This window comes from Lates calcarifer, linkage group LG19, assembly GCF_001640805.2.
Source record: "Lates calcarifer isolate ASB-BC8 linkage group LG19, TLL_Latcal_v3, whole genome shotgun sequence".
Taxonomy (NCBI): domain Eukaryota; kingdom Metazoa; phylum Chordata; class Actinopteri; family Centropomidae; genus Lates; species Lates calcarifer.
In genome coordinates, this window is record NC_066851.1 from 23720658 (window position 1) to 23746992 (window position 26335).

Genomic DNA, 26335 nt, shown 5'->3' on the forward strand with positions numbered 1-26335 from the left:
ACACACAGAGAAACTGAATGATATCTAGCTCTGTTCCTGGTTGTAATTTACGAGCCTGTATAAGAATGTGTGTGTGTTTGTGTATGAGTGTGTTTTGTCACATGGCCTTGGACCAATCAGCTGTCCCCGTTCCAAACAGACTCTGTCCTCTCTCCTCACTTTCTTTCTTTCTTTTCTTTTTGTTTCTTCTCTTCTGTTTTTGTTTTTGATGATTATTGACGCCGGCAACAGCAACAATAACAACAACAACAACAGGAGGGGAAGTTGGGGAGAAAGAGGTGTAGGACGAGAGAGAGAGAGAGAGAGCGTGCTGTGAACTGCATCCCGCATCAATTATTCAGCTTTCTGTTGCTTTGTACAAACAAGATCTCTGGCAGAGAGGACGACACACAGAGCGAGAGAGAGGAACTCTGAAAACTAGACAGAGAGATGTTAGGGATGTGCTGAGAGGAGTGTAGGTGAGGGTAGACGAATTAAAAGGTGGCTGTTGGACCTGGAAGATAAACACACAGGTATGATATGGTGGCGTTTGAGTTCAAAGTCTGACAACGTTTAAAATGTCATAAATCATCACTTCAGGATCAGTGATGGTTCAGTGTAACAGAGAATGGAGCCTCTGTTGTGTCTCTGTGTAACTGTGGTTGTTCAGGTTGGATCTCCCTCTAACTGAGTGACAGTCAGCAGCTTAAACTGCTGGAATCAGACCAGAGAGTTCAGAGTGAAGCTGAACTGTAGATCAGTTAAACACCAGAGACCATCTCTGAGATCCAGGAAACTGACGGAAACATCAAGAGTTAGACAGAGTTTGGTGTGTTTGTTACTTCCTGCTTCAGAGGCCGGGAATCATGGGTAATATACACTAGTTGACTATAAATAAACAGTCCTGTTGTAAACCAGCAGTTCTATTTTAGAATAATTTTTTGACAGAGAGCCAGTGTAAAGATGTGAGAAACGGAGGGATGTGATCAGATCTAGGACTCAGCAGCAGCAGTGAGGTGAGCACTGGGTTTTAACCATCCTTCCTCAGATCCAAAGACATTCATTTCTGAAACACACCGTCACTGATTTGCTCAGTGCACCAACACAGTGTTTAACTGACATGAAAATAAATCGGAAAAGAAGGAAAAATAAGAGAAAGAGCCGTCTTCTCAGTGTTTAGCTCATCTATAATAGATGAAGTCAACGTCAGTGTGTGTGTGTGTGTGTGTGTGTGTGTGTGTGTGTGTGTGTGTGTTGCAGTCTGGCCTTAGCACCAGGTTGCTGTAACCTGCTTTGATCAATCACAGCCAGAGATGCTGGCAGCGTGGCACCCAACAGATGTGTATGTGTATGTGTGTGTCTGTGTGTCTGTGTGTGTGTAGGGAGGGTGTTGCTGGTGTGTTTGCATGTTTCAGTGGGTGAATTACGGGGGTGCAGGGTGGGGTGCAGGTGTGCTTTTGTCTACATGTGGTTTTTGGTCTGAGGTGGAGGATTATTTATGGTTAGATTTCGTCCTCGACGTTGGTCAAATCTCCATTTTAAAGACGTTAAAATGTGTGAAATGTGACCTTTAAAGTTTGCTCAAATAAGGAAACGACTAATCACTGAGCTAAAGCACCACCTCACCTAAACGGGTGGAGGAAGATGGAGATGTGTAAAATCAGGAGGAGTAACGAGACTGAGGCAGCTGAATCTGCTGTGGTCAACCATGTCTCAGTTATCATAAGAAAGACCAAGTTATTTGAGACAATCTGATAATTAATCCTGAACCTGAACGTCGTATTCAGGGTGTGTTATTCAGGTCGGTTGCAGGTATTAGCCTAGCTCCCTGCCGAGGCCATGACTGACTGGACTTAGAGCAGGACAGTTAACTAACTAACTAAGCTGTCCGCTGATTTATTCTGAGAGAAAGTGGCAGGAACAGGGACTCTACAGGGTTGATAGTAGGGTTTTTGCACAGGGGCAAAAAGTTACTGATAAATTTCTGGAAACTTTTTCCATGGGAAGTTAAGATGGGGAATTCTGGAAATATTCCAGATTGGAAACTTGTAAAATATTTCATGATTGATGCTGGATAACCTACAGTCTTGAATGAACTGAAAACTGGCAGAAGAAACAGCATCACAGTTTAGCTAACTAAAAGCTTGATAGCTAGCATCAGAAATTGTTGATGAAATGCTGTTAGGTTGCTAATATTTAGCATCTCTGATTTAATGGCTAGCTAGCTGCTGCACAAACACTTTCACCGTTAAATCTGGTTGTTTTAACCAACGTTTAAGTTTCCTGTTATAAGCTAGCCTGCATTTTTCAAACTTCCTGTTTATTCCCATTATTTCCAATATATTCCTGTTAATTCCCATGGAAAAGTTTGAAAATTCCAAGAATTCTGCAACCCTAGTTGAGAGAGGATCCTGACTCCACAGGAAGAGCAGTGTGAGCAGCCATTAGACTAGCATTAGGACCCCAGGGACCAACTGTGGTATGACCGGTCAGTGCGAGTGAACGTCACTAAAATATTTTGGCGCGAGTCGGTGACGCAGTACGAAATGTTTGACGACAGTAGCTTTGAAAAAAATTCAGTGCAAGTTTTGGTCAGAGTTCCTGGCGGGCAGCTGACCACTGTAAACAGCTGAATGTGTGTTTATGTCTTAATCAATAGTAATTGATTAGTTCAGTCTGAAAAGATGGAATTCAAAGTCCTGGTCTGAATGATGAGCTGCTGATTTAAACTTCACATCAGCAGCAGAGTGTGTGTTTGTTTCAGTGCACAGGTGTGTTTGACAGTGTGTAGATGTTGGAAAGGGCTGTATGGATGTGTGTGTGTGTGTGTGTGTGTGTGTGTGTGTGTGTGTGTGTGTGTGTAGTGAGTGTTGTAGGCCAAAGGTATGTTGTTCTGACTCTGTTGCCAAACTAATTAGCGCTGTAGAGCTCAGAGGCCTGTGGAGAGGCTACACCACACCGTGTGTGATATTCTGCCAAAATACCTTTTTGCTTCTCATTCACACACAACTCAAGTACATAAACACCTGAAGCACACGTATAAAAACACCAACACACACACACACACACACACACACACACAGAAACACACACAGACGTCCCTCCGTCAGGTCCTGACTCTGTCTTGGCCTGCGATGCTACCATCTTGTTATCTGATCCACAGGTCTGCATCGCACTGCTGTGTGTGTGTGTGTGTGTGTGTGTGTGTGTGTGTGTGTGTGTACTTGATAATGTCACTCACTGCAACTTCCTTGATCACTGATGTTGTGAATCAATCGAGCCGACTGATTTTAAAGAAATTTCTTTCATGTTAAAGGAATAGTGCAACATTTTGAGAGCATTCTGTTTTCCTATTGGTCAACGTCAAGGAGAATTGATTTAGTCTGAGCGGGGCCTTAGAGAGGACGATGGAGACCAATCTCAAATGAATGTTTTCAGTTCAGAGCTGCAGTCAGGACGAGGTTAGCTTAGCTTAGCTTAAAGACTGAAAGCAGAGGGAAACAGTTAGCCTGTCTCTTGTTAAGACACATGCTGTATACTGTAAGAGAGTATTTCAACAATGTGATAGTGTTACTGAATGACAGGATCTGAGTGCTGCTTCCATCACTGCAGCTCAGGAAGGAATCAGTGCATCGTTTTAACAGTTGGAGGAGAAAGACAGAAAAAACAGGAAGGATGGAAAATAAACTGGTGGATTACAAGGACAAGAGAGGTAAGGAAGGAAAGAGGAGAGTAAAAGTAGGTGAGGGAGGAGAAATGAAAAAAATCAGATATAAATGAGGAGGAGGAGGTGTGGAAAAAGAGAAAAGAATGACATAGAGGAAAAGTAAGAGATGAGGATGGAGGTTGTCACGGGAGGAAGACTCATTCACTGTCTGCTGGCTGTCAGCCAGAGAGGAGGAGGAGGAGGAGGAGAGGAGGAGAGGAGGAGTTGTTTCCTTTGTTTGAAGGTTACAGGGGGACAAGGAGAGAGAGAGAGGAGAGGAGTGAGGGAGGAGGTGATGGAGACAAAAGAGAGAGAGAAAGAGAGAGAGAGGGAGGAGGAAGGATTGCAGTGAGAGAAAGAAAAATAGAAGAAATGATAAAGACACGAAGAGAAAGAGGTGCTCAAGTAATTTTGTGTCTCCAAGGTGGCAGCAGCTTTTATACCATTAACACTGTGTGTGTGTGTGTGTGTGTGTGTGTGTGTGTGTGTGTGTGTGTGCACTCCTGCCAACTCTTTAACGAGGGACTGCTGCTAATTTCAGAGCTAATACTGAACTGTTCCACACCACTGAACCCAGGGAGGAGGAGGAGAGAGGGGAGGAGAGGAGACCAAAGGAAAGGAGAGGAAACAAGGACAGAGGAGGAGACGGAAGGAAGGAAGGAGATGAGAAAGGAAGGAAAAAGCAGAGGGCAGAAGGAGAAGAAAGAATGAAGAGGAAGTGGAGGAGAAGAGAGGAGAGGTGAGGAAGTAAGGACATAGGATGAAAGAAGAGTGGAGGAAGAAAGACAGGAAGTAAAGATGGAGAGGAAAGGTGAGAAGAAAAGACAAAGAAATAAGGATACACGTGGAAGGAAGAGAGTGGAGAGAGGTCAGGAGGGATGAAGTGAAAGGAGGAGGAGGGAGGAAGAAATGTGGTGAAGGGAAAAGAAAAAAGAAAGGGATGGGGAGAGAGGGAGAGGGTGAGTTCAGAGGAGGTGAGGATGATTAAACCTTCCTGTGCAGCTGTCACCTCCTGTTCTTCTTACATCCCTCTTTCATCATCCCTCTTTTCCCCACTGCCCTTCAGCATCTGTGATCTGCCTCTCTCTATCTATCAGCCCTCATTGTTTTGGCTTCTCTTTTTTTTATTATTCATATGATTTTATTTCTTTATTTCCTTCCTCTGCCTCCTCACCTCCTTCCTGCCTCCTTGTTGCAGAATGAGGAGGTGACGTTTTGCATTTTGTCACTGAAATCGCAGCAGAACCTCAAACGTGTCTGTGACTTTATCAGGGCTTTGATTAAAGTGACAGAGCAGATCTCTGCAGCTTTGATCACTTTTCAGATTTGAAGCTAACCTCGAACGACGAGCTAGCTCACTAGCTTTTAGCTGTAGCTTTGTAGGCGGGGTAAAGATCACGGTTTGGAGCGCTGCTATTAATAACTGGTCTGTGATTGGATGTAAACACCACTGTGCACGTTACGACGTTAGCAGAGTCAGTTAGCTCGCTAGCTTTTTAATTAGCTCACTCGGCTAAGTGTTGTTTTGACTGTTTTTAAAGCCATCTTTAAATCTGTATTTTATTTCCTACCTTTATTTCAAACTGATTAATGAGCCTCATCTGTAAGAATTATTGTAGAATATCACCTGAGTTTATTAGAACGTGACTGTGGTTAAAAGCATTATTATTATTAAAGGAGTAAATCTTCAGCTGACAGATGAACCTGGAATCTGATTTCCCAGCAGCATCAGGTTTATATTACAGCTGAAGTTACTGATGTTTTTCTCATTAACACATTTAGTTTTCTGTTTGTTCTTTTATTTTGTGTCTTGTTTTGTTTTCCGACACCTAAAAGTCCATCACTGACACTGTGACTCCCTGTAATTTGCCACCGTGCGTTTATTCATGTCGGATTTCGTTATTGATTCATGTTACTATTCATCTTTAGTAATTAAAACCCCTCGTCTCATATCCATAAAATTCACATTATTACCCCGTAATATTCCTTATCGTATTAGTCATATGAGCTTTGCTTAATTGTGCTGTGTTGTGCATTAATGGATTTGTGCATTAAAGTTTCCTTCCAGAGGAGATAACTGCTGTTGTTGAAATTAAATGACAAAATGTCTGGAAGCTAAAAATGACATTATAAATATTCAATGAATAAATGATGTCACTGTTTAAACAGGAAGGGAAGTTAAATATATATTTGTTTGACTAAGAGACTGTATCTGTGGGTTTTAAAGCCACAGACAGATTTTATATGGATAGAATTATTTCTGTTTTTAGTTTCCAAACTGTCGTAAAGCCAACGCTGATTTAAAGACTTTCAGCAAAATAATCAACCTGTTTGACTCCAGATAAACAATTATTTAGAGAGCAGAAGAATGAAATTGATAAAATGTAAAGACAAACACATGAAGTAGTTTGAAAATAATAATAATATTAATATAAGACTAGTTGTGTCATAAAAAGACATAAAACCACACAAGTTGACCTCAGTTGTAACAGGATCATTCTCTTCTCCAACTGTGAAAAAAAGGAAGATAAAGTCCTTCATTTCCCACAGTCCTTTGTGTGTGTGTGTGTGTGTGTGTGTGATGTGGTGGGAGCAGCTAACAGGATTGTAGCTAACAGGATGGAGGAAGCTGTAACACTGCTCACACTGTCAACACGACTTTCCACTCTGTGAACGCCGTGTGTGTTTGAAACGTTTGCTCCTGCCGCTCGCTCTGGCCCCGCCCCACCCCGCCCTGCAGTCAGTATCCATACTGTAGGGAAGGTGTATACCAGTTCACCTGTGTGCCTCATGGTTAGCTTAGCTTAGCACAAAGACCAGACACAGGGAGAATCTGCAGGGGAAACCCCAAATTTAATCTCACTGAAAACAGACCAGTCTCATGTTTATTTCTGTAAAACAGTGTGTTGTCACCTGGAACTGTGTGTGTGTGTGTGTGTGTGTGTGTGTGTGTGTGTGTGTGTGTGTGTGTTTTAGCGGTGGTAAACTGCAGCCGGCCTGCTTGCTGTCATGCTCGGGTTGATGCTAAAGCAGCGTGGCAGGCAGAGATTGGTAAAACAGATAGACGGTGTGAACACGTCCAAACACTGCAGGACATTTTCCAGAATGTCTCAATGAGAGAGAGAGAGAGAGAGAGAGAGAGAGAGAGAGAGAGAGAGACCTTGAGTGTATATTGTGTGTATCCAAAGCCTGATATATCTTATTCCTCTGAGCCACTGAGCTCCATTGTTTCCAAAAACTATTAGAAACCCTCTGTTGTTGCAGAGGGAGACATGTTCCTTCATCACCATGAACACACAGTTTATTCAGACACACCCCAGATACTCACTACAGCACCAAATGTGGATTAATCCGCCGCTGAAGATAGTCCCCCCCCCCCCCCAAGGTTTATCCTTACTTCTCTATCTGTCTTTGTTTACTGTCACTGCTCTTCTGCACCAAAGACCACTTCCTCGTATGTGGAAACTTACTTGGCAATAAAGTCTGATTCTGATTCTCAGTAGGATGGGGGGACTTAGCATCAGTTCTCTGCAGGAGTTCACACTGATCCCTCCATCACTACAATCCTACTGGAGGATGATTAGCCCTGGAATGATGCTGTGTCTGTGTGTTTAGCTGCAGGAGGTGAAGCCAGGGTTTCCTGGTAGAGGTGGATTACACTCTCCCTCCCTCCCTCTCTCCCTCTTTCTTTCAGATTTTACTTGCTGTTGTTCCCACCCATAACACACACTTTGCACACAAACAACCTGTACATTTTTATCAGAGGAAAGTTGTAGAAACGCAGATTAAAACTTAACTAAAGTGTAAAACGTCGTCAAACCCTCGTCTGTGTTTCTCCTCTTCCTGTCTCTACGGTTCATCCACACACAAACTCACACAAACACAGTAAGTCGCATTCCTGTCGTTGCTAGCAACAAAACTGACTAAACACAAAATAGCTGGCACGACACACACAATCCCATTCAGTCCCTCGCTCCCTCTCTGAGTCCCAGCAGGTTTTAATCCTGTAATTTGTTGGGTTTATTTCACATGATCGGGTTATTCTGCCTTTATGATCAATACAATACAATCAATACAAGAGCAGATTTCAGTGATCAACTCTCTCTCTTTTTGTCTCTGTCATCTGGACCTGTCCTGATCTCTCTCTTTGTTTTCCCTCCTCCCTCGCTCTTCTCTCTCTTCACCTCTTTCAGATCAGTCTCTTCTCTCTCTCTCTTCTCTCTCTCTTTCATTTCGTTCCTTTTATTTCCTTACTTCAGCGTTTTGTTATCTTCTATCTTTCTTTCTTTCTTTGCCTCTTTCTCAGTAAGTAGATTGGTTTTGGCACTCGGTCCCCTGATCAGTGATCACACACACACACACACACACACACACACACACACACACACACACATATAGCAAGCAGCAGTGTCATCGCCATGGCGATGTCAGCAGGCGGGGCTTAATCCAAAGTGACACTTGTTCTCTGCCTTCCTTTCCCATCGCCATGGAAGCAATTACCCTCCTCCTCAAGGGCCTTTTGTCTGAGAGTGTGTGTGTGTGTGTGTGTGTGTGTGTGTGTGTGTGTGTGTGTGTGTGTCAGTGTGTGTGTGCACGTTCTCCTCAGTTCTCGTCCTCCTCAGAGTTGACGGGGTGGAACCTTGGCTGCAGGTCACCTGATTGGCTGAATTGAAAGACAGAGAGAGAGAGAGAGAGAGAGAGAGAGATGAGGAGGCGAAGGAGAGAGAGCTCTCATCCTTCTCTCTACCTCCTCCTCCATCTCTCCATCTTTTTTATTCTTCCTCTTTCTCTTCAACAACATTATGGACAGGATTCCTTTTTATTAAAGAGTCAGATCCTTTAGTTTAACCAGAAACATCTCTATATATCTCTACCAGACTCCATTGACAAAAACAGGGATTTAACCAGGAGCTGCTGGAATACCACTGCCTCCATCTGTTAGTGTGTTTGTGTTACTGTGTGGTACTTTGACTTCAGTAAAGTATCTGATTACTTCTTCCTCCTGAAAGTCACACAGTAACACAGACACACTAACAGATGGAGGCAGTGGTATTCCAGCAGCTCCTGGTTAAATCCCTGTTTTTGTCAATGGAGTCTGGTAGAGATATATAGAGATGTATCTACAAGGATCTCTGTAGGAATCCTGTCCATAATGTTGTGTAAGAACTGTGTAACTCATCTCCATAACTTTGCTTCATCCCTGAAACTTTTACCATTTTAAACCTTTAGATTTGAGATTATTTCTAAATGACTCCTGACCTCTTCTTTCTCCTCTTCCCTTCTTTATTCTTTCTGTTGTTCTCCTCCTTTAGCTCTCATATTAACTCACGTTTGCTCCCTCGCTCACACACTTTATATTATCTGATCGTCCATCTCAGCCAGACTCAAATCTGTACTGTCTTTTGTTTAACTTAAAACTCAGTGTGTGTGTTTATGTGTGCAGAGAGAGATTTCTATCAGTTGTTAAGGGCTTCAAATGCTGCAGATTGTAAGTGTGTGTGTGTGTGTGTGTGTGATGGCTATCAGCGGTCAGGACCTCAAACCTCTGCAGATTTCCCCCGTCGGCCACCGTGCAGCGTTCCTGACTTTTATCTCCCGCCTTCATCTCTCTCTTCATATTGCTCGCCGTGTTTCTCTTTATCTCATCGCAGACATTCCTGCATGGATTTTATTTTATTTCATTATTTTCTTTAAATATTCTCCCTCTCAGTTTGGCCTCTGTTGATGGATGAGCTGATCAGGTAAACAGATACTCTGATATCTGGACAGAACAGAAAAATTAAGCAGAGAGTTTATCCCCCAAAATATAAATTGAACAAAAATTGGATTGTGCTCAAACAGAATGAGGCAGGCATGAAAGTAAATGTGCTCCAGTCTCTGAGGAAAGTAACTACACAATAAAACCTAAATGCATTAGTGAGTATTTCAGTAGATACACAGTGTGTGTATATTTTGTCTTTATAGTTTTTGTGAGTGATTAAAGCTGCTTGTTGTTCTTCAGCTGCTGCTTTGGAAAGTCACTAATAGAAATGATCAGAGCGGTAATTTCTGACACTGAGGTCAGATGTTTGTGATTGTTGTCCTGTTATCTGAGGACCATAGCTACATGACTATCTCTGACTAGAAGAATATAAAGATGAAAATATATTTAAACAAACTAGTTTGTGTTGTTTTCATCGTTAAACAGCTCGTTGTATTTTATTTTCTGGTACAGAAGCCTTCAGGGTTCAGTCCTCCTCTCCAGACAGACACAGTCATTAACACTGATAAAAAGTTTCCCATCAAGTGACGGTGACCTGAAACAGTTATTAAGTAGTCAGATGAAAACGTGTTAATGTCCGGCCATCTGAGTGACAGCCAGCACTTACAAAAACCCCTGTTGTTTGGTTTAGGCACAAAAACCACCTGGTTGGAGTCAAGATGTTCAGGTACTGGTCTCTGCAGTGAAGTCCTGCTGCCTCCTCCTAATGAGCCAACAGGCAAACCGGAGCGGGGCTGTTCGCTCCATACGTTCCTCTTTAGTTAGGAAGGATTCTCCCACAATGATGAATGAAAAATGGAGTGAATGATCGTACTGAGTCTGATCAGTTTTACTTTACAAAGCATCAGAAGCAAAGCTGTGTGTGTGTGTGTGTGTGTGTGTGTGTGTGTGTGTGTGTGTGTGTGTGTCAGATTTACAGCTGATTTGCAGGTATTTTTACTGATACCTGGTTTTCAGATCGTCAGGCAGTAAATCTGCCCGACGACGGCCCGTCCTGTCACATGACTGACGGTCAGTTTGACCTCCAATTGACCTGGACGTTAAACCCCGACCCTCTCTGCATGAATACACACTTAGAGAAGTCGCACACACACACACACAGAAACACACATATCTCTTCCTTTCAGCTGACAAGCTCTTTAAAAAGCCATCGACCCACCTCGCTGAACTTTACGACGTGACACACACACACGAACACACACCTACTGTGCATGGCGTGACAAGCTCTTTAAAACACCATCAAGTCACCCGGCTGAACTTTACGACACGGTTTCATTTCATGTTTATAAGACCCAAACACACACACACACACACACACACACACAGATCACAACAAGTGTTGCATTTACCTACTCATCCGGTACATGATAAATATGTCTGTTTGAGTCAAGGTCAAACACACCTCCTTGTCCACTTACACACACTCTCACATATCCACACACACACACACACACACACACAGAGCAGACAGACATGAAGACATATTTGTCGTCCGTCAACATAATGCTTTCCAAGTTTGCGGAACAAATAAATTCCATCTGCCTCGCTGCTCCTCGCTCTCCCAGCAGCCATCACTGCAGGCGTCACACACACACACACACACACACACACACTGCTGCTGCCTTATTCTCTGTGTTGTGAGGATAAAAATCAGTAGGTCAGGATTTCAAAGTGAATGTTCATGCTTCTTTTTCTAATTCTGTCTCCTGACTAATGAGTAGAGCTGGGAGTAAACACTCTCATGTACTTTTCTGTATTCACCTAAACGTGCACGCAGCTGTGACGTACCGAGGCTGAAGTCATTTCTGGAATACTCTTAGAACAGGATGGATGCTGAGCTTTTCCAGTACGTCTTTTATTTCTTTTACAGCCAACAACATGTCACCAGGTGGAACTTATTCTGAGTCTTATGTCAGACCCTAACAACGTCTCGCCGTCAGATGACCGGTAGATCCAGGTCGTGAACCTGCAGTTAGCCTAGCAGCTACGAGAGGCTGACCTGGGTCACATGGGGTTCTCTGGCTCTGTCGGCCATCTTAGCCCTCGCTCTCTCTCTCTCCTCCTTCTGTCCTGATGTTCAGCACCTGTCGTTTTTGTCTGTTTGTTGAGAATCTAACAGGTTATAAAAACACCTGCAGTGCCACGGTAACAGTCCTAACAGAGGAGAACTGATGTTGGAGTGAGTGTTTAGGTTCAGTTGAAACATCTGTATGAATCTGTTAGAAAATACAAGAAGAGCATGACGTTAAATTCTTCTTTTTCTTTTCGGTTCTTGTATACAATCAGTGGCAGTTATTCAGCTTAACATTAACAATGAACTAGATTAAATAATGATAAAGTCAGCCTATGGATGCTAGAGCTGGAGGCTGACACATGTGGAACATGGTTTCTACCTTTAAAAAAAATCTTTATAAGAAGGTTAAAAACTAAATTTGACTAAAGAAACTCCTCCTCTCTCCTCCTCTCCTCTCCTCTCCTCCTCTCCTCCTCTCTTTTCCTATCCTCCTCTCCTCTCCACTTACTGTTTGTTCTCCCTGATAAATAAATGACAAACAGTATGAAAATGATATTCTTTGCCAGATGACAGCCATTTTTCATCTCTAGCCCTAAACAACTCCTCCTCCCTCCTCCTTCTCCTCCTCCTCCTCCTCTTCCTCCTCCTCTAAAGTGTTTGTCCGCTATCCCTCCATCTCATCCCTCTCCTTCTCTTTACATCCCCCTCTCCCCCTTTTATCCCTCTAACACTCTTTCTCGCGCATTTTTTTTCTCAGGCAAAAATTAATCACCTGTCTTTATGTGTGTGTGTGTGTGTGTGTGTGTGGCCGGCAGGAAGCCCACAGAGGTTTTTAGCAGCTGATTTATTGCAGAGTTAATTCATAACGGCGTCCGATGATGATGAGAGGCTGCGGGAAAGTATGGTCGTCACTGTTGTTGTTGAAGGGTGAAAGCGAGAGAGAGAGGGAGGGAGAATAAACAGAGCAGCTCTTTGGTATGAAGTAATAGAGTGGAAAGTGATGGAGAGGATGGAGGAAAAGAGTAACTGTGGCATAAAGGGAAATGGAGAGACAGACTGTCAGGTACTTTATAGTCTAGGTTTATGAGATAATTCAGTGAAGGAGTGAGGGAAGAGCATCAGGGAAGGAAGGTGTGTTAGGAAGGAAAGATCCTCAAAATGTGCCAGTGTTCATATCTAGAAACTGTCAGAACCTAGTCCCAGAAGAAGTCTCATTAATCTTTTGTCAACCTTGAAGTTTGACCCCACAGGGTCTCTTCAATCTGTGGTCAAATAACACAAACTGCAGCCAGCGACCCCGGTCATTTCCATGCTGTTTGGGTTAACGTGGTTAGGGTTTAGTCACGTCTCCTGGGCGCTTTCCTTTGGAGGTCTACTGGACACCTCCAACTGGGAGGGATTATATATCCCATCTGACCTGGGAATGCATCTCAGGATCCCTCAGGAGGAGCGGGAAAACGTTCCTGCGGAGAGGAATACTCAGCGCAGCCTTGAGACTAGATTAGTGGAAGAAAATGGATGAATGGTTTCACCACGAAAACCTGAGAAACCTCAGGAGGAGCAACAGAGGAGGGATCGTCTTGTTTGTCGTCTTATTGCTCCACTGGCATTAAACACTGTATCACAGTGAACCACATTCTGCACATCACGTCTTCAGTAATCTGATGTCTTATGTCCTCTGCTCTCCTCCCAGGCTGCAGGCTCTGAGGAAGGAGAAGTCACGTGACGCGGCACGATCGCGGCGGGGAAAGGAGAACTTTGAGTTTTATGAATTGGCCAAGATGCTGCCGCTGCCGGGCGCCATCACCAGCCAGCTGGACAAGGCCTCCATCATCCGGCTCACCATCAGCTACCTGAAGATGAGGGACTTCGCCAACCAGGGAGACCCGCCGTGGAATCTGCGCATCGAGGGACCACCGCCCAACACCTCCGTCAAAGGTAGGATGGACACGGGCGGGGCTCAAAGACGGGATGTGATTTTAACCCACTGATTGTGGTTCTGTGTACAGAAATGGTTCTTTAGACATTCTTTAAACAGTTTTTACACTGCAAGAATCTAAAGAGTCTTTAAGAAACCAGGGAGCGATGGTTCATTGAATCTTGACCCTTGAGTGTCTTCTTGTTCCATAACTATTTTTGTACCAGTTAAAAGTTAAATTATCCATTTACCGTGGATGCCTTCCTCAAAATGTTGCAGCAAAACCGACGGTGTAGTCAGTAGATAAGAACGAACTTTAACTCTTCTGTCATGTGTGTTCATGGAGTTAAGCAGCTTCAGTATAAAGTAAAACTTTATCTGTGAAGTTGAATCATTTTAAATGTGTGCGGTCGAATCTTTGCCTCAGCCTACTCACACCTTTCCAGTGATTTTTGTGTGCGAACAGAAATTTAATTGTGAATTTTAATCAGAATTTAATTGAATCTGCAAATTAAAGCATTAAATCCTCCAATACTTGGGATATATCTCAGTACCACCCTGAATTTGAATTTCTTCAAATTTGGCTCAAACATTCACTTTGACTCAAAGATGATCAAAAGTCACTGTGATCATACAAAACACATCTTTGGCCATACCTCAAGAATTCACAGGCCAGTTAACTGCAGCTGGGCTGGTTGACAGAGTCAGATGGGAGATCGTACATTCTTTGATTAACTATAAACCATCATAATATTAAGTCTCTGAAGTCCTGAAAGATTGTTTTTCATCTGGACTGCAAAAGATAGAAAAAGAAAACCTCTTCCTCAGAGATTCCTTATAAATATGTAAAATATTATTACTTGCATGACACACTACTGCTCTATAACAACAGCTTATATGACGTTATTTTTCAGGATTTCTGACTCAAATTATGTCACCATCACTTTTTGTTTCAGTCCTAACACTTCCTCTCATTGGAAGCTAATTCATAACAGCAGCTTTAGTCTCTTATTTAGCTTCCTTACAGGCTTGTCTTTGTATTTTCAAACAAACCTTTTTATTCTAATGAATCTGAACATATAAACAGGGGCGGATCGGTCCGACGGCGAGCAGCGCTGCAGTGACTGTCTAGCCCTTTAAACTGCTATCAAACAACACAGAAAAGCTGCAGAAACACACACACACACACACACACACACACACACACACACACACACACACACAGACGGCTAGCTTCTGCGCTAAGTGATTTTCTGTGAAGGGAACATTAAGCTTTGATGAATTTCTGCCTGGAGTACCAGAGTATACACAGCACTTGTGAATCTAAGTGGAATTTGCCTTTGAAATGGGCCCTTTGTGCGACGCACTTAGAGGAGAAGAGGAGCGCTCGCTTTTAAAAGGGACATTTGGGCTTGTAGGAATGACCCAAAGATGAAAGCAAATTGCTTGAAATTTCTGGTGGTGTGTTTCTCTCTCTCTCTCTCTCTCTCTCTCTCTGTGTGTGTGTGTGTGTGTGTGTGTAAGAACTCCAGCCAGGATATTTACCTGTGTGCAGAGCTGTAATGTGTCCAAGAGCAGGATTGTAGTTCAGAATGTGGTAATGTGTGAATAAAAGTAAATGTTTGTGTGCTTGTGAAGGTGCAACAGCATGTGTGTGTGTGTGTGTGTGTGTGTGTGTGTGTACATACCCTCACCACACAACAGCAGATGGCATCATTGTCGTCAGCTCTTTGAAGAGGCACATGCATTTTAATGAACAGAACAGAAATGTACACACCAAATTAGTGTGTGTGTGTGTGTGTGTGTGTGTGTGTATTTCCTGTAACACGGCCCTACTTCCTGTCAGAGGGAATCACAGCGAGTCACGCTCTCTTCTCGTAGTGTTGGAGTCAGGCCCAGTTCAGACGACGCGTCAGTCTGAATATGAATCTAAGGACTGATGAACGGGTGGCTGGCATGTCAGATTTTTTTTCCTGCCTAGTCTGACGTCTCCTACAACCTGTTCCTTCTCGTTGATCTCTGGTGTAAACATGGTGTTAAGGTGTTTACAGTTTCTTGACCCTACTCCTCGACGGCACACGAGGACGTGAGCGACGATCTGATTAAGTTGTGACGTCACGACCGATGAAAATCCTGTTTCCGAGATGCCGCAGCGCTGTGTCCCGTGTTGTTTCAACAGATCAGAGTCCAAACACCTGAACGGCTGCAGCTGATATGTTACAGTTTTTAAACAAATAAAAAAAACACGGCTTGGCGCCGCTGGGTGCTAACTTTAGCTAGGTTAGCTGCTATGAAGCTATAACACACCTGTGTGTTTCAGTTTCAGTCCTTCTCTGTGCTGAGGTGAATAACGCCGGCGTTAGCTGATGATCCTCGATGTTTTCAGCCGTGAAGCTGAACAGAAGCATAAACTTCAACCTAACACAGGTCTGAACAACACACACACACACACACACACACACACACACACACAGGAAGGTGAGGCGTCTCACCTTGTATGTGAATATCACACACATACACACACACAGAAACTACAATTTAATCAGATTGTCCCTCCCACTGTAACAACACACACACATAAAACACACAACACACTCACATACACTCCTTTTGCAGGATTGTGTGTATGTGTATGTGTGTGTGTGTGTGTGTTGTGTTCTCTCTCTCCTATTGACTGACTCTAATGAATGAATATCCTCCTCCAAAAGACTGTGTGTGTCTGTGTGTGTGTGTGTGTGTGTGTGTGTGTGTGTGTCCATGCCTGTGTGACTTTTTCCTTTGTAATTGTTTTGTGTGTTAGTTTGTGTCTGTGTGGTGTATGTGTGTGTGTGTGTGTGAGTGTGTGTGTGTGTGTGTGTGTTGCAGAGTGTTCAGTACAGCAGGGAGTTATTGATTTTGGCCTCTGTGTAGCTGCTCTGCATCGGTTCAGGTAATGAAGATGGCTGTTTGTGTGTGTGAGTGTGTGTGTGTGTGTGTGAGTGTGTGTGAGTGTGAGTGTGTGTGGTGTGTGTGGTACTCCTCCTGATGACTCCATACTCTCTCTCTGTTTGACCCACTGAGAATACCCTCATTTATTGGGTTTTCCTTCTTTTCTCTCCCTCTCTCATTAAGGCAGGTGCAGGTGTATAAATGAAGCGCTCCTCTGAATGAGCAGCATCAGAGCTGAAGCTGTTTGACCTCCACTTCTCAGCTCATTTCTCCTCCTCTCCTCCCTTCTTCTTCTTATTCTCCTTCGCTGCTCTCTCCTTGACTTCCTGGTCGTCCTCTTTTTTCCTGTCCTTTTCGTCTCTTCATGTCCTTCTCCTCCATTTTTGCACCTTTTCACCTCCTCCCTGCTTTCCTCTTTTCTCTCCTCCACACTTTCTGTTCCTTTGTGTCTTCAGTCTCTCTTCTTCCTCCGTATACATCCCTCTCTTTTCTTTTCTTTTCTTCCTGCCTTCAACCTCACCCTTCCTCCCTGTTTCTTTGCTCTTCGTACTACTTGTCTCCTCCTCCTCCTCTCCTCCTCCTTTACTCCTCTTCTTCATAACCCTCTTTTTCCTAACTTCCTGCCCCTCACCTCCTCATCCTCCCTTCATCTTCTCCCTCTTTTCTTCTCTCCTGCCCTTCCCTCTTCTTTTCCTCCTCCTTCTCCCTCATCTTCCTTTCACTGCTTCTCCTCCTCTGTCCTTCCTCCTCTTCCCCTCCTCTTCCTCCCCCATTGACCTTTGCAGTAATTGACCCATCAGTTGCTCTTCTACAGTTTAGTGTTGGAGGTTTTGACTTCCTGTCAGAGAGTCTCCACATCTGCTGCAGGACGCCACACAAACAACCATGACCTTTGGAGCATCCTGACACCCAGCCTGTGTGTGTGTGTGTGTGTGTGTGTGTGTGTGTGTGTGTGTGTGTGTGTGTGTGTGTGTGTTTATATGACTGACCACTCACCACTCCACCATGTGACTGAATGTTGGTCGGTGTGTTTATGTGTGGATTTTACCGCTGTGTGTGTGTGTGTGTGTGTGTGTGTGTTGTGGATGCACGCGTGCATACAGTATGTGTGTTCGACAGTGTGTGTAGCAGTGTTTCAGCCTTTGTGTGTCTGTCTGACAGTCTGTTGCATGTGTGTGATGTGTGTGTGTGACCCCCTCCGACACCTGGCTATTCATTATGCATGCAGAGAGCAGCAGACACCAAAATGCCACACTTCATGAGCCAGTCTACAATCAAGACACACACACACACACACACACACACACACACACACACACACACACACACACAGACAGCCTCACTGTACTCCACACATAAGCAAACAACTTCACACACACACACACACACACACATTCCTATAAACAAATATACTCATAGGTTTTACACATATTTTATACCCACAGATACACACACGTACATATTAAGGACTCACACACGTATACCTGCAGAAATGCAAACTGAGCGCACACATCTTGTAAACACACACACACACACACACACACACACACCCTGTGTCATTCACACCTTTGCTACTTTACATTCTGTATAAATATCTTCTCTCTCGGTTATTAAAATATAAATTATGGCATTTTTTATAAGACCCACAAACCTATTTATGGCTCAGTGCAGGAGCTCATAAGGTATAAGGTGTGTGTGTGTGTGTGTGTGTGTGTGAGTGTGTGCACACAGGGGGTCATTTCATGTGGTTTTTAATGTGAAAATATTTCTTCTGTATCACCTTTAAGAACCAGTTTATGATTATTAATGTAAGTAAATGCAGAGGTTGTGCAGACTTATTTTGTGCTTTAGCTTTTGGAGCCAAAAATGAATGATTAAAATCAGATTAGTGCATCGAAATCTTAACACCTGACTGATATGTTTGCTCTCTCATGAACTTAAGTGCTTCCAGTCAACTTGTGACTTGCAGAGTAATGTCTTTGTCCAGTCTCAGTCTGTTAGTGACGTGGTCATCAGGGCAGAGATAATTTATTCCAAGAGATTTGAATGTGTAAAATTAATTGTGAGTATTTCTTTCAGATTTGATTCATATTAGAATTAGTTTCATTGGACAATTAAGTTTGCAAAACCAGAAAACCGACTTAATGATTTGGTGCTGCGAGGCGACGTACTGCCATGCAAATTTGTTAATTAAAAAAGGAACATTTTACTAATTGCATATGTCTCTTTTATAAATAAAAAATAGTAGAAAATGGTGTTGTTAGACTGTTGTTCTGTATTGTCAGAATGATGAATAGTTTACTCCAATGCTGAGAATTTTATTTAGCTTTTCCAGCCTTTTTGACTTGTTTCCCTTTAAAGCAACAATATGTGACTATTTCACCTTAAAATCTCAGCTTCAGAATCACTGTGATGGGTCAGAAAACACCTCCCTGAACACCTGTTGTTGCAGGTTCAGTCTCCCTCTGACTGAGTGATACAGCAGCTTAAACTGCTGGAATCAGGTCCAGAGAGTTCAGAGAGTAAAGGCCTTTTCACAAACAGCACGATGCGAATATAGAACGTGAAAATGTGAGATCCTTCCTGTGAATATACAGATGCTCAGGCTCCACTGTGGCTGGTTGCTAACATATTTTTTAGGACGTTTGTGGGACAGTGTGAGATCTTGTGGGGTGAGGAGGCAGAGACCAACCAATGGGATCCTTGTGAATTAATCGTGCGGGAAAAAAAACTCAGTGTGAAAAGGTTTGATGCTGAACTGTAGATCAGTTAAAAAGACTTAGAAGTCATTAAAAACCAGCGTTCATCTCTGATAGGCAGATGCTGTTTGAGGGGTCACATGATAGGAGCGTGACGAATCAGGGAAGGATACGTCGTGACTGATGAGACCCCGATCAGGAAGCGAACGTGGACGTCTGCGACGTCGTTTCCGACAGTCTCCAGACTAAAACACAACCCTCGAGTTTTCAAACTCAGAGAACCCCGGAGTCGTGTGGAGGACTGGGTTAGGGTTAACAGGACTGCTGCTACAGCAAAGTAGACATCTTAACCCGGCCCCTCCCCCACCCTCTACATGTCAGAAACCATGTTGTGAGGCATCATCTACACTTTACTGTGATGTTAGCCGAGTCCTCCAGTTCTTAAAAGTGTGTATTTATGTGTGTGTGTGTTCCCATCCACTTAGCATTACATACAGCCAGACTGCCGCTTTATACAAAATCAACCTCCTGCTTAGTGAGACAGTAAGCACTGAGAGAGAGAGAGAGAGTAGGAAAAAAGAGGAACATCAGAGGATAGAGACTGAATAGAAAAATGAGAGGGATAAAGACGAGACGGGGGGAGAAGGAGAGAAAAATAAACGAGACAGTCAATTAGAGAGACAGAGGCTATCAGTGAGGCTGAGAGAGAGAGGCAGAGAGACAGAGGAGGAGAGCAGCGGGAGTCTCGTCTCGTTATGATCCATCTCGTCTCTTTGTACCAGCTGACATTTTTATGATGCGGCCTGCTGGCTGGGCTAATGGCTTCCTCCATTATACTGAGGGAACACAGTGACCCCGACACCCGGATAAACACAGCGCTCACATCAAACCCCTCCCACCTCCCCCAACCTAACCCAACGCTCGCTGCAGTCTGACTGTGCACGTTTAGCATGAGATGTTCGTTTAAAATGACTGGGTGTTCAGAATATACAGAGAGGCGGTGCCATCGTTTAATCTGATTGGTCCTATCTGCAAATAAAGGAGACCTCAGATTATGGAAGTCCAGAGCTGCCAATATTAAAGTGAAGTCATTTAATCAAATTTAAATTCATTTTTCCATTTGTGTGAACAGGATGTATAATAAAACCAAAATTAGTCCCATTTTGCTTTTCATGTTACGGCCAAAATTTAAATTAAAATCAAAAATTGGTAGACACTGTTGCTGTCTGAACTTAAAAATGGAATTATACACTACCCTTTTAAATTAGCTAACAGGCCCAGTTTAACAAGCATGCATGTCACATCATTAACCTTTTTTACACAGCCTCTTCAAGGTGGAAATATTGCGCCATTATTCTGCCTCGCTGTTCTGTAGAAAAGGTGCGAAAGCTGGAAGAGGTGGGAGTTGTTGTCTCACCTTTACGCTGGCAGTGGAGCCAGTCACAGACTTGAATCAATGGCCAGTTGGAGACATATTTGTAGGATGCTGATGTGGTCACATGGTGCGAAAGCTCAAAAATCGACCGAAAAAAATTACATTGCTTTTTTCACCATGTAATATTCACATTCTCAAGAAAAACAGCAAGTGCGATCTCCGTGTAAAAGGAGCCAGTATTAAACCAGTCAGTGTGTCCATTAATCCAGCGCAGTGTTTCACAGACAAGCAGTGTTCAAACACACATTAATCTAGTTTCAATTCAAGCAGAGGTTCAAAATTCAAACGATACTAAATATGTCAGGTTTAGCTTTACAGAAATATGGAACAAGCAGATAAATGGAAATCCTGAATAACAGGACTCTTGAGGTGTTCACCTGACACTGACTGTATATACTGCTTTAAGGTGTGAGGTGATGCAGATTCGTATTGACAGATCATGAGACACTCTGCAACTAACAGCCTGTTGTTTCCGTCTGTAAGCTAACCGCTCTGATCTCCCTCCAGCTGTTAAATTCAGGTTAGCTGTCATTTAACAGCGGGATCGTCTTCCACTGATGTCTGATAACAGCAACAGGACTCCTCTCCTAAACTAAGCACAGTGGGATTGAACCAAAGCATATGAAACACAGAACCTCAATTATCTGGACTACGTCATGTACACATTGGGTGATAATTGTTATCTCCATCCCCCACTTCCAGCTGTAATCACTCCAGCCTTTTCTTTTTTTTACCCACAAATCTAATCTTAAACCTAAAAAGAGTTGAGCAGGGGCAGCTGCTGCTTCTTCACATAATAAAGTTGTCAAACGCTGCTTCAGCTCTCTCGCTGTAGAAACCCGCGGTGTTGCTGTCGGGCCGCTGGCCAAGCCCCCGCTCGGCTCTGCTGCTGCAGAGACGCCGCTCCGTCCGCCGGCTAAAAGCGCTCACCGTGCATGCTCGCACTTAATAAACGGAGAGTAATTTGGCCAGCTGCGAGTGCGAGATGTTTTGATTCCCCAGTCTCGGTGTAAAGAAAAATGGAATGACAGAGGGAGAGGGAAACAGCAGTAATTATAAAACTAATTACAAAATGCTGATGATGCCCATAGGCTTTGCATAACTAAATTTAGACGAGGAAATTGCTTTCGGCTCCCGACGTGGCTGCTGGGCGTTTCGTTCATCTTTTCTTTTTTTTTTTTCTGTCTTTTCCTTCCTCTCTCTTGTCCTGCATGCTGTCACACACTCACACACCAAAGAGGAAAAAATAATCACCATGGAAACAATTACTCAAACACCTTTCCCCCCCTCTCTGTCTTTTTTCTTTATTTTGTTGGCAAACACAAAACAGCTCCGGGAAGTGTTGTTGTCCAACAATGTGTTGTAATGACAGAAAATATCGTTGCTTGTTTCTGTTTACCCTCTGAAAGACGTTACAATTAACTAGAACACGGGGACGCTCAGAGAGAGGCAGTGAGAGTCATTCACTCATTGAATCAGGCTGCGTTTCTCTCTGCGGGTTTGCATATGAAATGACATGTTTTTGTCTCACTGAGTGTCGACACAGATTTGGCATCAGAACTCAGTTCTGATGCCTGATTTTCCTCCGGAGTGATTGCAGTGAAGAAGTCGGATGTTTGGTTACACTTTGGTCAATCCAGTCTGGTTCTGTGCACGATTACTGTCGTGATCTCCGTGATGCACTGTGATCAGCTCAGTTAAAAGAAGAAGTTTGGTCTGGTTCAGTGGTGGAGAACATATCTGGATATTCACGACCCAAATGTGATCAGAACCTATGATGCAGGTGATGCAATTAATGATAAAAGACCCAGTTTATCTTGCTGACATTGTTGAGGTTCATTTGAAAGGTTTTTAAGGCAAGTCTGGAGGAGATTCCTGAAGCTTGCTCTGGGTAATTAAGGAACTGCTGACAGCATTTTAGGGCCATTTAAGGTTCAAGGGTTTAAAAGGATTTTACAAATCTTCTAGGATGTCTTTGAATGGTTGCAGATGTCATTTGAGGAGTCTATCTCCGGTCTCAGCAGTTTGGGTTGTTTTTCTAAAGAGATGTACAGGTTTTTGGGTGTTGTAGAGTTTTCTATTGATCTTTTAGGGGTTGCAGATGTCATTTCAAGGGTTCAGAAGTTGTTTAAGACAATTTGAGTTATTTTTACAGGATTTTGTGGATGTTTAGACATGTTTTAGCAAGTTGCAAATATTATTTTTTAAATGGGTTTTTAGGGCTTTTAGGGGATTTCAAGGATTTTAGAGGTCTTTGAAGAGTTCTGGGAGGGGGTTTCAGGTGTCATCAAGGGACTGTATTTTTGGCGTTGCAAGTGTTGTTGAAGGTTTCACAGCATCAAGGTCAAAAGGGAGTCAGTGATTGTTTTCAGGGATTTTAAACATCTTTTACACTGTTTTCAGAGTCTGTAAAAGGTTTCAGGGGTCATCATAGGGGGCTTTAAAGAGGCTCCTGAATAACTTCAAACAATACATGTGCGGGTTGAGAAGGACGTTTAAGGGGTCTTAAATTTCTAGTTCAAGATGAACACCTTGGTCATGGTTGCCTTCGATACACAGTATATGCATCCCTTTTTTATTTGTTCTGTTAATTTAACTTTCGTTCCCATCACGTCTGTCATTTTCTGGTTCTGGGAAGTCCCACAGTCACTGGTATCACTTTGTATTAATCATAGTGAGACTCTTGTGAAGGACGTTTACCCATTAGAGCTGATGTCCTTACTAACCCAGTTATACATCTAATGTCCTTTTCTAATCTGTTTATCCCGCTTTCCCTCTATACCAGACAAATGGGACATTATTGGCTTATGTACCGTACACTGTAAGGCCCTCAGCAGTCAATCATCCACTCTAATATTCAGAAAGGCAAGCTTTGACACTGAATTAAAACCGACATGAAAAGCGTGTGTTGAACAAAGTAAAGTATTTCCAATCAGGTGTAATTGGCTTGTCGGAGCCAGCGGTGATATATGTTGGTAATTAGTTAAGCGGCCTGAGTTTGTCTCAAAGGGTGTTTTTTATTTTTTAATTATTTTTTCCCTCCTCCTCCTCCCACAGCTGATCGTGAATCAAAATGTCAGAATAAACTGGGGAATAAGAAGCTTTTTAAAGAGCTGCAGCACCGATTGCCAATACACATGATTGGGCTGGTCGGGAGTTGAGGGAGTAGGCATGGATGTGGAGTTTTACCCATCAAATTCTCTTGGTATCTAGAGTATACCCACCAATAAATATAGAAATGTAGTTACCATGGAAACTGTGTATGTGGGGCCACAATATGCTCATTACTATATAGAAAAATGTCCTAAAGGCTGAAAATTGTGACTGTTTTTATCTTATAACTTGAGCTGAAGGATGTCGGTTCTTTGATAGTTTGAGGAAGAATCAGACTTTTTGTTTTCACATATAAAATAAAAACTGTTAGACAATCACCAGAAAAAGTTGTGTAATTTTAATGTAAAATCTAAATGTCTTCACACACTTAGGAGCGATGACTTGTCCACAATGTGCTGCACAGGAAAATTAACTACAAACATTTAGTCTGAATGTTTCATTAATTTGGGAATTTCAAACAAATTTCTCTTGGTTATATTAATTGCACTTGTAAAAAGTGATTCTTATTGTGTGAATATAATAAATACACTGAGTCCTAATAAGATCCAGCAGGAGCTAAAATATGTGAGATGTTTAAAAATGTGAAATCAGAAGGTGACCATCACAATCAGAGCTCTTAACACAGACACATTTCTTGAAATAGTTGTTCTCTAGTCACTAGTAAAATATTGAAAACAAACTGCTTTCGTATTGTAGACACATTTGCAGAAATGTTGTCTAATCTGAATTTAAATTTTAATGCACTGGGTTTGGTAGAAGGAAAATACATAATTGGAATAGTTCTGAAGTTTACAGAATAAAAAATGTATTCCCTGAAATCATCATAACATTTACAGAATTCATCAGTCCACACTCCCAAACACTCACAGCACTAAATGTGGATTCATCCACTGCTCAAAATAGTCCCCAACAAGCACACAAGTGTGAATGAAAGATCTTCAGTAGCAGTGGTGTAATCTAACTAAGCACAAATCTGAAGCACTATGTTTCCATTCAGTGCTTTACACTTTTACCTCACTGCATCCCAGAGGCAATTTTTACTCCACTACATTTATCTGACAGCTTTAGTTACTAGTTACTTTTGATGTGAAAACAATGTGTTTCAAATTTGCAGAGTTTCAGTGTTAAAAAGGTTCTCACAGAGTAGTGACACAAGAAATGTATTATGATCTTGTACTACTTTAAACTACCCAACAGTGTATAAAGTAGTTAAAATTAGCTCCAACTTAAACATCGTAGCATCATATATAATAATAAACACTGACAAGGACCAGTTTACTGTCTGAGTATTTTTACTCTTGAAAGTTAAAGGATAACTCCCTTCTTAATCTAGTACTGTCTTACTATGTGGTACTATTACTGATATAAAGTATCTGATTACTTCACACAGTAACACAAACACACTAACAGATGGAGGCAGTGGTATTCCAGCAGCTCCTGTGTTCTGCTTGGTAAAATTCCTGTTTTTGTCAATGGAGTCTGGTACTGATGTTCTGGGTGAAACAAAAAGAATCTTCCTCTTAATAAAAAGAGCCTATCTCTGTAGGAATCCTGTCCATAATGTCCGGTTGTTGTCAATAATCCTGTGCATTCAGTGAACTGATTATCATAGCTATGTATCATAAAATCTATTGAGGGATTGATAGTGTCATATTGGAGGACGCTGCCCCAGTCAAAGCTCTTGATGGCAGTGAATCGTCTGCAAGAGCTCAGCCACTGTTATTACCTTGTTTACTGCCTGTGCACACAGAAAGAAATAAACATGTGGCGACGCACACAGAGATAAACACATACACCCACAGACACAGTTATATAATAACACACACATGGACAGACTGGCTGCACTCTCTGATCGAAACCAATGGATTTAATGGATTTTTACAATTTAAAATCGTAACAGGGGAGAGTTAGAGGACACAGAGAGCGAATTAGATAAACTGGCGAGAGAGGGAGAGAGAGAGAGGGCGGCTGAGCTTGTGTTTGCTGGGCCGTGAAGCGTTCAGCTGTACCGCCATCTGAACGCTCCGTTAGCGGTCGAGCCATTTCTTAATAACACTCATAACTGCTCTCTGAAACACTCGTCCTCCTTCTCCCATCCCTCCATCCCTCTCCTCTCTCCCACCATCTCATCCTTCATCTGTGTTTCCATCTTCATGCTTTCATTCCTCTATCCTCCATTTTTTTTTATCCCTCCATCACTTTATCATACGTCTTTATGCTTCTATGACTTCCTGTATCTCAGACCAGCATCAGCGTGGCACGGATTCTGTGTTTATTTGTGTCTGTACCTGGAAAATACATTTGGAGAGCTTCTTCTAAAAGTCTGAGGAAGGTTAAATACAGAGTTTGATAAAAAGAAAGTGTCTTTAGGTCTTTGTTGCACTTGAGTTTAGAGTAGAAACGTCACTATATATCACTACCAGACTCCATTGACAAAAACAGTGATTTTACCGCGCAGAACACAGAAACTGCTGGAATACCACTGCCTTTGTTTTGTTTGTTTGTGTACTTTGACTCATGTAAAGTATCTGATTACTTCTTTCACTACTCAAAGTATCACACAGCAATACAAGCAAACTAACAGATGGAGGCGGTGGTATTCCAGCAGCTCCTGAGTTGTGTTTGGTAAAATTGCTGTTTTTGTCAGTGGAGTCTGGTAGTAAAGATGAAACCATGTATTTGTGAGGTGTTTTATATCGTGAGAAGAAACAAATTGGGTTTGGAGATGAGAATCATTTTCTCATCTTTCTTCCTCTATTGTCTCCTGCTTTTCTTCTCCAT

The 26335-nt window shown here is 42.6% G+C and overlaps 1 protein-coding gene across 1 annotated transcript in view; it reads left to right on the plus strand.

Annotated features, from left to right (window-relative positions):
- Positions 1-26335, plus strand: part of LOC108901617 (neuronal PAS domain-containing protein 3) — a 238661-nt gene that overhangs the window by 83796 nt on the left and 128530 nt on the right. Inside the window, exon 3 of the mRNA XM_018703165.1 lies at positions 13154-13398. Coding sequence (XP_018558681.1) covers positions 13154-13398 — 245 coding nt within the window. The remainder of the gene's footprint in view (positions 1-13153; positions 13399-26335) is intronic.